This window comes from Hypanus sabinus, chromosome 8 (genome assembly GCF_030144855.1).
Source record: "Hypanus sabinus isolate sHypSab1 chromosome 8, sHypSab1.hap1, whole genome shotgun sequence".
Classification (NCBI taxonomy): domain Eukaryota; kingdom Metazoa; phylum Chordata; class Chondrichthyes; order Myliobatiformes; family Dasyatidae; genus Hypanus; species Hypanus sabinus.
In genome coordinates, this window is record NC_082713.1 from 23,848,856 (window position 1) to 23,864,612 (window position 15,757).

General features: G+C 43.0%; 1 protein-coding gene across 3 annotated transcripts in view; it reads left to right on the forward strand.

Annotated features, from left to right (window-relative positions):
• col4a5 (collagen, type IV, alpha 5 (Alport syndrome)) overlaps positions 1-15,757 on the forward strand; it is a 276,446-nt gene that overhangs the window by 104,302 nt on the left and 156,387 nt on the right. For all 3 annotated transcript variants that reach the window (XM_059976825.1, XM_059976826.1, XM_059976827.1), the window contains 6 exons: positions 5,619-5,678; positions 8,120-8,209; positions 10,934-10,978; positions 12,314-12,358; positions 15,231-15,293; positions 15,383-15,436. In XM_059976825.1, coding sequence (XP_059832808.1) covers positions 5,619-5,678; positions 8,120-8,209; positions 10,934-10,978; positions 12,314-12,358; positions 15,231-15,293; positions 15,383-15,436 — 357 coding nt within the window. The remainder of the gene's footprint in view (positions 1-5,618; positions 5,679-8,119; positions 8,210-10,933; positions 10,979-12,313; positions 12,359-15,230; positions 15,294-15,382; positions 15,437-15,757) is intronic.

Genomic DNA, 15,757 nt, shown 5'->3' on the forward strand with positions numbered 1-15,757 from the left:
ACAATCGTCCAGTAGCACTCACATCTAGAGTGATGAAATGCTTTGAGCGGTTGGTCATGACTCGACTGAACTCCTGCCTCAGCAAGGATCTGGACCCATTGCAATTTGCTTATTGCAACAATAGGTCTACAGCAGATGCAATCCCAATAGCTCTTCAGAAAGCCTTGGATCACCCGGATAATTCAAACACCTATGTCAGGATGCTGTTCATGACTCCAGCTCTGCATTTAACCCCATCATTCCCACAGTCCTGACCAATAAACTACAGAAGCTGGGCCTCTGTACTACTCCCTGCAATTGGATCCTCGACTTCCTAACCGGAAGACCACAATATGTGTGGATTGGTGATAATATCTCCTCCTCGCTGATTATCAACATTGGCGCACCTCGGTGGTGTGTGGTTAGCCCACTACTTTACTCTATATAACCGTAACTGTGTGGCTCAACTACCATCTATAAATTTGCTGATGATACAACCATTGTTGGTAGAATCTCATTTGGAGATAAGAGGGTGTACAGGAGTGAGATATACCAGCTAATTGAGTGGTGTCTCAGTAACAACTTTGCACTCGATGTCAGTAAGATGAAAAAGCTGATTGTGGACTTCAGGAAGGATAGGATGAGGGAACACAAACCAATCCTCATAGAGGGATCAGAAGTGGAGAGATTGAGTCATTCCAAGTTCCTTGGTGTCAAAGTCTCTGAGAATCTAACCTGGTCCCAGCACATCAATCCAGCTATAAAGAAGGCAAAACAATGGCTATATTTCATTAGGAGTTTGAAGAGATTTGGTTTGTCAACTAAAATATTCAGAAACTTCTACAAATGTACCATGGAGAGCATTCTGACTGGCTGCATCACCATCTGGTATGGGGGGGGGGGGGGGTGGCTACTGCACAGGACCAAAGTAAGTTGCAGTAACCTGTGCAATTACCAGCTCAAACTTGGTTACTAACCTCTGCAGCATCCAACACATCTCCAAGGAGTGGTTTCCATCATCGAGGGCCCCAGCACCCAAGACATGCCCTATTCTCTCAGGTAGGAGGTACAGAAGCCTGAAGGCACACACTCAGCGATTCAGAAACAGCTTCTTCCCCTCTGCCATCTGATTTCTGAATGGTCATTTTTTAAAATTTCTGTTTTTGTACTACTTAGTTTAACTATTTAATATACATGTATATTGTTAATGTAACAGTTTTTCTCTGTATTTATCATGTAATGCATTGAACTGCTGCTGCAAAGTGAACAAATTTCATGACATAGTCCAGTGATATTAAACCTGATTCTGAATACTTCCCTAGAATATGAGTTATTAATCTTAGAACATGGGGGGGGGGGCTTCAGGTTTGTTTTAAAGAATAAAGGTGGAGACTATCTGTAGTGTCTTAGCCAGTTTTCAATCCACAATAGTAAAAAGGATTATCTGGTCAAAATCACAAAACTGAGAGATTTTGTTGGACACATTGACAGTTGCAACTCTTCGAATACTGGCATAAGAAAAGGGCGAATACAGGACTGAAGGAGTTGTATTTGAATGTGCGTGGTATATGGAATAAGGTAAATTAACTTGCTGCACAGTTACAGGTTGGCATGTATGATGCCAAAGGCATCACTGAATCATGGCTGAAAGATTATAGCTGAGAGCTAAATGTCCAAGAATACCCACTGTATCAAAGGGACAGGCAGGAAGGCCAAGGGGGTGGCATTGCGCTGTTGGTAAAAAAAATGAAAGCAAGTAATTAGAAAGAGGTGATACAGAGTCACCTCTTTGTCGGTAGAGTGAGGGAACTGCAAGGTTAAAAAGCTGCTGATGGGAATTATATATAGACCCCAAAAAGTTGTAAAGATGTGGTTTAGAAAATGCATGCCGAAAAGGCAATGTTACAATTGTTATGGGGGATTTAAATACGGAGGTGGATAGGGAAAATCAGGTTGGATCACAAGGGGGGAATTTCAAGAATGCCAACGAGATGGCTTTTAGAGCAGCTCATGGTTGAGCCTACTTAGGAGATCAGCTATTCTGGATTAGGTGTTATGCAACGAAACTAAATTGATTAGAGACCTTGAGGTAAAAGAACCCTTCGGGGAAAGTGACTATAATATTGAATTCACTCTGAAATTCAAGAAGGAGAAGCTAAAGGCAGATGTGTCAGTATTACAGTGGAGTAAAGGGAATTACAGAGGCATGAGAGAGGAGTTGGCCTGAATTGATTAAAAAAGAAACATTGCCGAGAATGAAGGCAGATCAGCAGTGGCTGGAATTTCTGGAAGCAATTCGGAAGGCACAGGACATATACATCCCAAAGAGGAAGAAGTATTCTAAATGCAAGATGACACAGTCACGGCTAACAAGAGAAGTCAAAGCTAACATAAAAGCCATAAAGAGGACATATAACATAGTAAAAATTAGTGGAAAGTTGGAGAATTGGGAAGTTTTTAAAAGTCAACAGAAGGCAACCAGTAAGTCATTAAGAAGATAAAGATTGAATACAAAAGTAATATTATTTAAGCAATAATATTTAAGAGGATACCAAAAGTTTCTTCAGATATATGAAGGGTAAAAGGGAGGTGAGAGTGGATATCAGACTACTGGAAAATGATACTGGAGAGGTAGTAATGGGGATAAGGAAATGTCCGTCATACTGAGTAAGTATTTTACATCACTGAGGAAGACACTAGCAGTATGGTGGAAGTTCCAGGTGTCAGGGGTGATGAAGTGTGTGAAGTTTCCATTACTAGAGAGGAAGTTCTTGGGAACATGAAAGATCTGAAAGTAGAAGGATCACCTGGACCAGATGGTGTACTTCCCAGTGTTCTGAAAGAACTGGCTGAAATGATTGTGGAGACATTAGTAATGATCTTTCAAGAATCACTAGATTCTAGAATAGTTCCAGAAGACTGGGAAGTTGCGAATGTCACTCCACTCTTCAAAAAGGGTGAAAGGCAGAAGAAAGAAAATTATAGGCCAATTAGTTTGGCCTCAGTGGTTGGTAAGATGTTGGAGTCAATTCCTAAGGATGTGATGCCTCACCTCGAATATTGTGAGCTGGTTTCGGCTCCCTATCTTAGAAAGGATGCGCTGAAACTGGAGAGGGTCCAGAGATTCACAAAAATGATTCCAGGATTGAATGGCTTGTCGTATGAAGAGCATTTGATGGCTCTGGGCGTGTCTTCACTAGAATTCAGAAGAATGAGGGGTGACCTCATTGAAAGCTATTGAATGATAATGAGGAGAGGATGTTTCCTATGGTGGGAGAGTCTAAGACTAGAGGACACAGTCTCAGAGGGCGTCATTTTAGTATGGAGAGGAAGAATTTCATTAGACAGAGTGATGAATCTGTGGAATTCTTTGCCACAGGCAGCTGTGGAGACCAAGTCTTTATGTATATGTAAGGCAGAGATTGATAGATTCTTGATTTGTCAAGGCATGAAGGGATATTGGTAGGATATTGGGGTTGAGAGGGAAAATTGATCAGCCATGATGAAATGGTGAATCACACTTGATGGGCCAAATGGCCTAATTCTGCTCCTATATCTTATGGTTTTATGATCGTATAATAAGACCTCAAAATTACTTCCTTCGTTGAGTGAGTGCATCTATTGGCTGGCATTCCTTAGAAATAAACCTTTGTATTATCTGTAATCATCATCATTATGGGCCATGCCACATTGGTGACCATGATTGTTCTTGTCAAAATCTTCTACAGAAGTGGTTTGCTGTTGCTTTCTTTTGGGCAGTGCCTTGACAGGATGGGTAACCCCAGCCATTAGCCAGCCGGTGGTGCAGTGACATCCGCACCGAACTTCGAGGCAAGTGGCCCCGGATTGAAACCCAGCCAACCTTCCACCTTGTGCTGGGTTGAGCGTTGAGCTAGCAGCTCAGTCTCGTAAAGAACAGATGAATGCCATGGAAATGGCCAAAAACGCTGCCTGATGCACCACTTGATGCAAAAAGGAGCAAAAAAAAACAGCTATTATCAATACTCCTCAGAGATTGTCCTTTCAGTGGTGGCATAACCTGGACCTGTCATACGCACCAGCTGCTCTTACAACCTGCTCCTGTGGCCTCACGTGACCCTGACTGGGGGGGGGGGGGGTTAAGCAGGTGCGACACCTTGCCCAGGAGTGACCTGCTGGCTAGCTGAAGGAAGGAGCCTTACATTCCCTTTGGCAGAGACGTATGTCCATCCCACCACTCAAGCTTTAATTATTGTTCACGTGCATCGAAACAGGCAACGACATTTCGATGTTTTGCTTCAACGACCAACGCAGTCCGTGGATGTGCTGGGGACAGCATGCAAGTGTTACCATCTTCCAGTGCCAGTGCAGCATGCCCACAACTTACTGCACGTCTTTGAAATGTCGGGAAAAAAATACTTGGGAGTTGTAAGATTAGAACAAGAAGATTAGAACAAGCCAGCTGGACATGTCCTTCATTCACAGAAGGGGGAAAAAAAAAGAAGGGGAGAAAGTTAACAGAAGTAAGGGGTACATTGAATCATGAGTGGTACCCTTTGTACTGGAAAAAGCAAACAGGAATTGGGTGACCACTTAATTGTTGATTGAGATCAGCTGGCATGAGTGTGTTGTGATCCAGTGAGAAGTGAATGGAGCTCAATTATTGGTCTTGCTTGAGAAGCTTGTTGATTAAAAAGAGTCACCTGTAAACTTGGTGCAGGTTCTGCGACAAATTGCCACCATGTGAGTGAAAAATGGGAGAACAAGGGGCTACACCCAAAACAGTATCCAGAATAATTTAAAGCTTTGTGGTTATCTCAATCTATTGCTGCACCAAAATAATTACAGAATAAGCATCATCACATGACATTTGTGGCAAATTGAGTAAGTTTAGAGTAAAAAAAATCCCAACAAAATCTGTGTTCCTCAAACTGAATACTTATGATTTAGAACATAGAACAGTCCAGCACAGAAAAAGGCCATTCAGCTCACAACGTTGTGACAAGCCAATTAGATTAGTCATCAAATGGCTTACTAAACTAATCTCTTCTGCCTACACCCAGTGTCCATATCCTGCCATTTTCTTTACATTCATGTGCCTGTGTAAGCATCTCTTGGAAGTCCGCAGTGTATCTGCCTCCACCACCCCAGGAAGCCCTGGGAAAAAAGATAATGCCTGTCTATTCTATCTGTGACTCTCATAATCTAATATGCCTCTATCAAATCTTCCTTTGGGCTCCGACACTGTAGGAAAAACTGCCATAACTTGTCCAACTTCTCGTTATAGCACTTGCCCTGTAATCCAGGCTGCATTCTGGTAAATCTCTTCTGCCTCCTCTCCAAAGCCTCAACATCTTTCCTATAATGAGGCAACCAGAACTGAATACAATACTGCAGATGTTGTCAAGCTAGAGTTTTATAAAGCTGCAACATAACTTCCTGACTTTTGAACTCAGTGTCCTCGACTAATACAGACAAGCATAAGCCTTCTTAACTATCACATCAACCTGTATAGCCACTTTCTGGGACTACTTTAAACCATCGATTGAAACCTTGACATAATGATAATCATTCTTTCTTTCAGTAAGCGGGTTTATGACATTGAGAAGCTGGCCCTGCGAGGAGTTAATGTTCAATAACTGCTCTGTGTTTCATTGCAGGCTTGTCATGGGTGCAAATCGATATCCAATTGTGACTGCAGCAGTGTGAAAGGTGAAAAGGTACATTTCCAAAGCTCTTCTGCTCCACAAAGATCTGGGACACAATTCCTCATGAAGGATCCCTGCTGCATGAATCGTCAAATAAAACCAGGGACAGATAAAAAGCCTATGGGGCACCAGCAGGACAAGTTATACCCCACTGGTTCTATGGAACATATTAGTCTTGCAACGTTCTTGTAATGGGGTGACCAGAGTTGCACACAGTGAGGTCCCTGAAAGATTGAAAGTGGTCTTGGATTTAAAAAAAGGTCTAATGAAAGCAATGCCAAATTAAACCAAAAGGAAATGCAAAGCCTATTGGGCATTAGCATGACAAATTATATTGAACTGATGCTCTGAGGGGCATTTGTGGTTCAAGATTGGAACTATTTGTACCCATCCACACTCAGTGGCCACTTTATTAGGTACACCAGTAGCACTGCTTGATAATGCAAATATCCAATCAGTCGATCGTAGCAGCAGCTCAATGCATTAAAGCATGCAGACATGGTAAAGAGGCTCAGTTGTTCAGAGTGAGCATCAGAATTGGGAAGAAATATGATCTAAATGACTTTGATTGTGGAATGATTGTTGGTGCCAGATGGGGTGGTGTGAGTATCTCAGAAACTGCTGATTTCATGGGATTTTACACACAATAGTGTCCAAAGTTTACAGAGAATGGTGAGAAAAATAAACATCCAGTGAGCAGCTGTTCTGTTGTCAAAAATGTCTTATTACTGAGTGAGGTCAGAGGAGAATGGCCAGACTGGTTCAAGCTGTCAGGAAGGTGACAGTAACTGTGATAACCACCAGTACAACAGCAGAATGCAGAAGGGCATCTCTGATGCAAAATAAGTCTGACCTTGAAGTGGATGGGCTACAGCAGCAGAAAACACAAACATACACTGACTGCCCACTTTATTAGGTAGAGGAGATACATCATAAAGTGGGCACTGAGTGTGTATTGACAGGATTAATTTGTCTTCTGTCCCTACACAGTTCACTGATTAATCTCAATTGCCTTTTGGAAAGAGAGCTGTCAGCAGGCTGATGTTGTGAGGTTATTTCCCAAAAGCAGACAAAGATGGGTTTTTTTGTAATTCATATTTTTATTATTATTTATTCTTATTTTACAAAGCAACACAGCATATCATAGAGCAGATACAGTACAGCATTTTTACACAGCCATCCCATGACAGGAGTGAACTATGTAACAATCTCAAAGCAGTATGGCAGAAGGATCGTGGAAGCGATATTGAAGATAATGAGTAGTCAAATATTTTATCAAGTGTGGGTAGACATATTAGGGAAGCGAGAGGGAAACTTATTCAGTGTAAGATAGTACACAGATATTATTGGACACCAACTAGACTCTACAAAATGGGGATTGTTGATAATCATTTATGTTGGAAATGTAAAAATGAGCTGGGCAGATATTTTCACATGATTTGGGAGTGTTCCATGGTTCATCCATTTTGGTGTAAAGTTCTTCATTTGTTGGGGAATTGGTCTGGTCCTACACTGCCCTTGTGCCCACAGCTGTGTCTCCTGGGTGATAGGACAATGATACCTAATGTAAACAATGACAGATTTACTATTTTAAAGGTGGGTCTCATCACAATTGCAAGAATTATATTGCAAAACTGGAAAAAACCCAGATGTCCCACTGTGAGGGAATGGACTGAGGAAATGGTTAAGATTTCATCATATGAACGAACACATGTTGGGAAGAATTAACAGTGAGGGAAAAGTGCAACACACGTGGGATCAATTTTGACAAAGATGCTTTTAAATCTACCTAAAGAGAAGGAGTGGGATTTCCAGGATATAAGACCAAAAGATATAGGAACAAAATTGAGCAATTCAGCCCATCATGTCCGCTCCACCATTCCATCATGACTAATTTATTATCCCTCTCAACCCAGTTCTCCTGCCTTCTCTCCATAACCTTTGACGCACTGAATAAAGAAGAACTATCAACCTCTGCTTTAAATATACCTGGAGACTTGGCCTCCACAGCCAGCTCTGGCAATGAATTCCACAGATCCGTCACCCTCTGGCTAAATAAATTCCTCCTCATCTCTGTTCTAAATGGACATACAAGGTCAGACAATCAGAGAGAATTTCACAATTCCTCCTCCTGCACTCTGTTCCTTTGTACAAAACCACACCAGGTCCTGTGTTCTGTCGCCCGTGGTGTTAAAAGTTCAAATTTCAAATGAATTGAGACACCAAGCCTCCAGCTGCAAGTCTCAACGTGGTGTGCCTTTACATTGCTCTTTCTCCCCCCGAATCCCTGCTTGGCAGAACGTGACTGACATATGATTTCAGTTGCTTGGAGAAATTCTGATTAAGATAGTGAATGGTATTTGCAATGGGATTGGTCTTTTGTGTTTCACAGTTCATTATGAAGCAAGTGTCTGAACCTTACGCTTAAGGTATTTGTTTTAATGGCTGTACAGGGTGCGAGAGGCCTGCCTGGACTAGAAGGTCATATAGGCTTGCCTGGTTTCCCAGGTCCTGAAGGGCCGCCTGGAGCAAGAGGGATAAAGGTAAGAAAGAATGTTGTTACCTCATCAGCTTGGTGATCAGGAGCGCCCAATTCCAATGCTTGAAAATAAAACTCATATCTTCAAATGAAGCCAGTTTTAGAAATGCAGTCTGATTTACTCAGTCTGTGTGTGTATTTCATGCCAAGTCATGCAAAGTGCTGGAGGAACCCAGCAGGTCAGGCAGCATCTGTGGAGAGGAATAAACAGTTGCTGTTTCAAGCTGGGATGTCTGATGAACGTTAACTGTTTATTCCTCTCCATAGATGCTGCCTGACCTGCTGAGTACCTTCAGCACTTTATATACGCACACATATATCTACAAACTTTGTATATATACACGCATATACAAGCAGTCCCTGGGTTACGAACGAGTTCTGTTCCTGAGCGTGTCTTTAAGTCGGATTTTTACATAAGTCAGAACAGGTACATCCAGCATTATTTAGCGTAAGTCAAACATTTGTCTTAGTTTATAGTATATATTTTACCATTCTATGCATATAAAACACTTAAGGAACGTATGTATTTCAATAATTAAACCACTGCGATGCTTAGTAATAATTGTAGCTTTCATTGGGTAGGGCCTTCACACTTTCATTATTCTCACTTTATCCTTTAAAATTGTTCCGATCGTTGACCAACTGTAGCCTAACGCTTTTCCAATGACGGATTGCATTTCACCTCTTTCCGATCGCTTCATTTTTCCATTTCATTTTCAGTCACGATCTTTTCCGTCAACGGAACAGAAAACTGCAGATTCAGCAGCAGCCACAGGTCCTCTGCTCCCCCAGGTCCTAAAATCCACCTGCACTGAGACAAGTTAAATGGGACAAGATGGTGCTGACTGGAAAAAGGGGGGGGGGGGGTGGGGAGAGTCAGGGTGAATCTTGCTAAGAAGTATTTAAGCCAAATACAAAGTTACACACTCAACACAGTGTTAACGGCAACAACTTAAAATGACAGATGGCATTTTACTCCCTGCATTCGTAAACACGAGTTGTCCGTAAGTCGGACATTCGTAACTCAGGGACTGCCTGTGTTTGAATGTATGCATATATGTGTGTGTGTGTGTGTGTGTGTATACGTGAGTGAATGTATAAGAGTGCCACATGTCCCAAACCCTCCCCGTAGCCCTCCAGCCTCACCATTCCCAACATCCTTTGCTCCCACCAGATTTACAAACTTACTCTCGGCTCCACATTGACAACACAGTACTGTGCAAATGTCTTAGGCACTCTAGTTACACTATATATATGAGCCTAAGACTTCTGCACATTACTGTATTTCATACAGTAAATTGTGATCTCGGAGATGCCGCCTACAAGGGCAATGGATACAGATTTAATGACTTTAGAAACAGGCAAGGGTAAGCACTGGAGGGGGTGAAAAGTTTTCATAGAGCAAGGGAGGTGCAGAAAATGCTTGCATCCGAATAAAAAATAAATACATTTTTAAGAGAAAAGTAGCAAAGAGTTTGCAACCTGTTCGGGCTAAAGATATCTGGAGAGAAAATCTTGTGACTTCTTCTTGATATATTTCATCTCTTCAACATATGCCAAGCTCTCGTTCTTGTCATTATTTCTTTTCCTCCAAGCAGCCCTCAGGGACCTTGCATTGCAGTCTGAAGCGGGGTACCAAGGGTTACAGTCTGCTAGATCAGCCCTCATGCACCCTCCATAAGTCTGCATCCTTTCCAGAGCATTTGTCACTGAATGGTGACAAGGAAAATGTTCCACATTTACTTTAGGGTTACTCATCCATTAGGGATATCCTAATGAGGATGAGATCAGTTAACCTGCACAGATTAGGAGATGTTTAGCTGAGCAGATGTGCATTAGTGTCCTTACCACCTATGCACATCTGCTGGGACAAACAATCTAAGGAGTGATTACCAATTGGGAATCATCTGACTCTGAAGCTAAAAACTTGGAGTTTCAGAGAAAGTAAGTAGATGCAAGTTTCTAAGTCCATCCACCTAAGCTATAGATTTCAATGTAAGGCTGAGTTAGGTTTTTGGATTATAAGGGGATTAAACGTTTTGGGGATCAGATATAAAAATTATTGAATGGGGACAGCGGTCTTGTGGGTAATATTGCCTGCTATTGGTTCCTATATTTTGTATTGTCACCCTCAGGCTCGGGCAGCACGTGTTTGTCTACGGGAAGACAATTTCTGGCCCGGCCAAACTGAGAGATCTTGTTTGTGTGGATGCTGCATGGTTTGTTGCCCAGTTACAAATCTGCACCGCAAGTTATCAAACAGTACACCATGTGCAATTGAATGATTGAACTTTATAAATCTTCATCTGACTATAGGGTTAGTAAAGAAAATAAAAAGGGCCCATTTTAAAGAGAAAGTCAAAAGTGCACGTTGGAGCTCACTGATATGGCCATTCATCAACCATCGATCTCCTCCAAGTGTCACTGACCTTCAGACACTCGCTCCCAGTCCACTCCGTCCGGTGGTCTACCGGCTCTCACCACATGCGTCTTCCTTCTTCCTCTCACCGACGGAAGACTGCAAAAATCTCTCTTCCAGACCCACAAGAAAGAACATTCCTCTCATTGGATAACCCTGTTATCTCCCATTATCTCTAGTCTGAACCCAAACATTGCTGCTGCAGAGAAACCATTACATTAGCAGTGAAACATTACAGCACGTTACAGTATTAAAACATTGATATGTCCAAACGTGGATTACAGTCCGTACTTTCTCCTCTCTTCCCAGGGTGAGACTGGACCACCTGGGTTTCCAGGCCCAAAAGGAATACGAGTAAGTGACCTCAGGAGTGACAGAGGAATGCACTGACTGGTGTGAGTCTAAACGTGCGGGATAGCTACGGTCGGGGTTCAGAGGATCTAGAGCGGATACAATTCCAGCATCCAATAGTATTGTAAGGGTATACACCCAGTATGACGAACAGCCGATTACATACCACCTACCTTGTGTTGCCTCATTCAACTATTCCGAACCCAGTGTAGTGTTGATATGAAAGTACTCTGAACCCACTGCAGCTGTTTGTCCTAATGAAGTGGGAGAACCCATTTGCAGATAAATCCTTGGCATGTTGCTCACAGTTTGGATAAATTGTGCATGCACCACGTCTTCTTTGTCCACGTGTCTGTTTTCTGGAATTTTGTCAATTAGATGTGACCGTGCAGGATTATGACCTGGTGATGGGGTGTTGAGGATGCCCCCTTTGCTCCACATGACCCCGCCCTGTGTGACTCAGTTATGTTAATGAGTCAAAGGAAATGACTGTTGAGTACAGGGGAAATGCAATGGTAAAGGGAACAAGATTTTAGACAGTACAGCTGGGTGTTGGTGTTGTTGAGAAAGCAACCCTCTTTCACTCACCCTTTAGGGTGTGAACAGGATGATGTAGCAAGACAGATGACAGCTGTCTGACACACAATGTAGATCCTGGCATGGGCACAGTTTGTAGAACTCTGATGTGCATGGAATATTTGGCCAATTCCATTTCGTCTCTGGGTTGGTGCTCACCGTTCTAGTAAATGGGTTGGTGTTCACCTAGATATCCCTACCTTGAACTGATCAGTAGAGTGCATTGTAAGCCGGTGGGATGCTTCTTTTGCGGGCATCTGGTATGAGTTGTTGACGTCCCTGGTGCGCACTGATAGTGCAGCAGTTGTGGAAAAAACCGAAGTAAGCTGGTGATATCCTGCTCAGGCAGCTGGTGTGAGCAGGTAGTACTTCCATTGTGGATGTCTAGGGAGTTGGCAGTGTTCCTGCAAATAAACATCTGCTTTAAAGTGGTGGTGACCCAGTTCTGACTGGCAGGTGTTGGTCAGTGAGAGTTCAGTGCATTAAGTGGTAAAAGAGTTTTGTCAGCATTTGGAAAGGCGGTTATTTCCCTCAGGAATGTGATTGGGTTTGCGGCAATGGTGGTCTTATGGAAGTGTTTATAAAGTAAAGGATACTTCCTTCTCCGTTGGCCGAAGGTGTTGTACTTTGTTACTTAGTGAACAGAATACAGTTAATGTGCGAGGACCTAGCTAATCCTGTGCTTATACCAGCAAGCTGTAAAGATGACACTGATATACAATGGTCGTGTTAACCTTGTTTTTGTTTCCTGTTGTTTGACAGGGCCCCCCTGGCATTCCAGGCTTCCCCGGGACCCCTGGTGTTCCAGTAAGTATCGATCATTTTATCAGCTTGCTTCAGAACTCTTTCTCCTGCACCTCTGACGCTGTCTTTTCACAATTATAAAATAATTTTTATTTTGCACAGTTCTCAGTTTTTAAGATATCTACACATGGGAACAAACAGTAAAATGAACATTGGTTTTATGCACTGTTATTTCCATGTCTCAAGGTCTCTCTCTTTATAGAAACATAGAAAACCAACAGCACAATGCAGGCCCTTTGGCCCACAAAGTTGTGCCGAACATGTCCCTACCTTAGAAATTACAAGATTATCCTCTCTCTTTATCTTTATCCCAAAGCCATATTTCTTTATGTGTGCATGTTTAATAGTGTTTGTTTTTTTTTAAATATATTTACACTTTTGATTTGTTTTAATTTACCCCAAGACTGCAAAGGAAGGGCCAAAGGATGGCAGTAGTGAGTTGCTCTGACAGAGAACAAATAGAGACACAATAGTGAGATTCTGTGCTCTAGAGTAAAGAGCGAGGCACAAGGACAGAGCCAGGGATATCAGACAATGAAGGTCAACCTTGTATATTAAGGAAATAAAATAAAAGAAATAAAGATTTGTCACATGTACATCGAAACAAAATGACTTGTTCTGTGTCAAGGGACGACGTAGTCCGAGGATTGTGCTGAGGTCACCTTATGTCCAGTGCCACAATAGCAAGGCCACGACTCACTAATCTTAACCGTATGTCTTTGGAATGTGGACAGAAACCCACACAGTCACAGGGAGAATGTACAAACTCCTTACAGTCAGTGGCGGGAATCCAACCCCGATCAATGATCACTGGCACTGTAAAGTGATTGCACGGCCCACTACACTACCATGCCACCCTACCGAACCTTTCAGAACCATTCACCTGGCTAATCTCACACCCAAAACCCCTAGCGTGGAGTGATTCTGCTCACCTCCCTCCCATTGGGCAACTTTGCCCCCTCTTGTGGATGACACGTCCCTTCACTAGTGATATCGGCCCTGTCCCTGGATGAATGACCTCCTCTTAGTTGGCAGCACCCCTTGAGATTATGAGTCTGCTGCTTCACTGGGTGACAGCCCCATTGGTTTGACCATAAAACACGGGAGTAGGATTAGGCCATTTGGCCCATCGATCCTGCTCCACCATTCGATCATAGCTGGTTCTGTCTTCCACTCCTGGCCTTCTCTCCGTAACCTTTGACGCCATGTCCAATAGAGAACCTATCAAGCTCTGCCTTAAATACACCCAATGATCTGGCCTTCACAGTTACCTGTGGTAATAAATTCCACAAATTCACCACCCTCTGGCTAAAGAAATTTCTCCGCATCTCTGTTTTAAACGGATGCCCCTCGATCCTGAGGCTGTGTCCTCTTGTCTTAGACTCCCCCACCATGGGAAACATCCTTTCCACATCTACTCCATGTAGGCCTTTCAACATTCAAAAGGTTTCAATGAAATTCCCCCTTTCATCCTTCTAAATTTCAGCAAGTACAGACCCAGAGTCATCAAACGTTCCTCGTATGAAAACCCTTTCATTGCAGGATTCATTCTTGTGAGCCTCCTCTGAAACCTCTCCAATGCCAGCACATCTGTTCTTAGATGAGGAGCCCAAACTGTTCGCAATACTCAAGGTGAGACCTCACCAGTGCCTTATTAAGTCTCAGAATCACATCCTTGCTGTAGTATTCTAGACCTCTTGAAATGAATGCTAACATTGCGTTTGACTTCCTCACCACTGACTCAACCTGCAAGTTAACCTTTAGGTTGTTCTGCACAAGGACTCCCAAGTCCCTTTGCATCTCAGATTTTTGGATTTTCTCCCGTTTTAGAAAATTCTCTGCACATTTATTTCTACTCCCAAAGTGCATGACCATGCATTTTCCAGCACTTTATTCCATTTGCCACTCTCTTGCCCATTCTCCTACTCTGTCTAAGTCCTTCTGCAGCTTGGTTCCACCCCTCCTCCTTGACACGACACCTCGACTGCGAAACTCCCCATGCCCCTTCCATTAAGCAAGAGCAGCACTCCACTTGTCAGGGTCCAGGTTTCCATGCTATGACTCTGGTAACCATTGTGACTCAGGCCCTCCATTTGGTTGGCTGCATCTCTTCACCCAAGTAGCTCAGCCATTTGTTGAGTGATCCAACCACTTGAGGGGGTGACTCCATCCTCTCCTGGCTGATTTGTATAGGGTGATCCTACCACACACACACACACACCCTGCCAACAGCAGCAGTAAAACAAGTCCCTTTCCTTACCCCCGCCCGGCCACCCATTCACACGCAGAGACAGGCCTCCAGCCCCAGCTCAGACCGCCTCTGGATCTCTCCAGCCTCCGGTGGGCTTGTGGACTCACAGATCTTAATGCTTTGTAACTCCAAACCATAAAAACTAATTGCAAGAAAAAGACAGGAGTCCAAGAGATGCAAGTCTCAGTTTGCTCTTTCACTTTAAGAGAGGTGCGTACATATCACATGGTTGTGTCATAGCGTATGCAGTTCACTTATTTTTACATATAAGCATAATGAATTTTATAAACAACAAAGGATGCTTAATCAAACAATATATTTACAAGACTACTCAGATTTTACTGAAGCATTAAATACTCAACAGCAGGCACCTCCCGGACACACTGACTCACCACACTAATTCCACTCACCAACACCTGGTCCCTAACCTTCGATGCCTTGGCAACTCCAGTGCATGTGTAGATGTCTCCCAGATACCGTGAGCATACTTTCCCCTGAACTATTGTTCCTACATCATTTATCTATGAATCACAAATCCATACATTGTATGAAAATGTAAGAAAAGGAAAAACTTCCTTTCTTTTGCATCTTTTATTTAACATTTATCCTATTTCCATTTTGCAGGGTCTGCCAGGTCATGATGGCCCTATAGGCCCACCAGGTATACCAGGCTGCAACGGAACAAAGGTGCGTCCGTCTCAACCACTTTTCCTGCCAGATTATTCGCATTTTAGTGTACTTTCCAAAGTGTCCACATTTTTCTTTCTATCACACAGGGAGAGATTGGCTACCCAGGAAGATCTGGCCTCCCAGGCTCACAGGGGCCTCCGGTAAGTAAACAACAACACTGTAATAAGATTACACATACACACAAAATAAGGAAAGGTTGGACAAAGTTGCATTATTTTTTCTGGTGGAAAGACCTGATTAAAGGTAATTAGATTATGAGAGGTATAGAGCTGGCTGTTCGATGACATATATTTAAGGCAAAGAGGAAGCAGTTTTTGAAAGGGATTGTGGGGCAAGGTTTATAACACAGAAGCTGGTGCATGTCTGGAATGGACTGCTGGGGGCAGTGGTGGACGGAGAAATGATAGTGGTGTTTAAGAGGCTGTTAGACATGTTTCAAATCCCAACGCTAATCCCTTTGG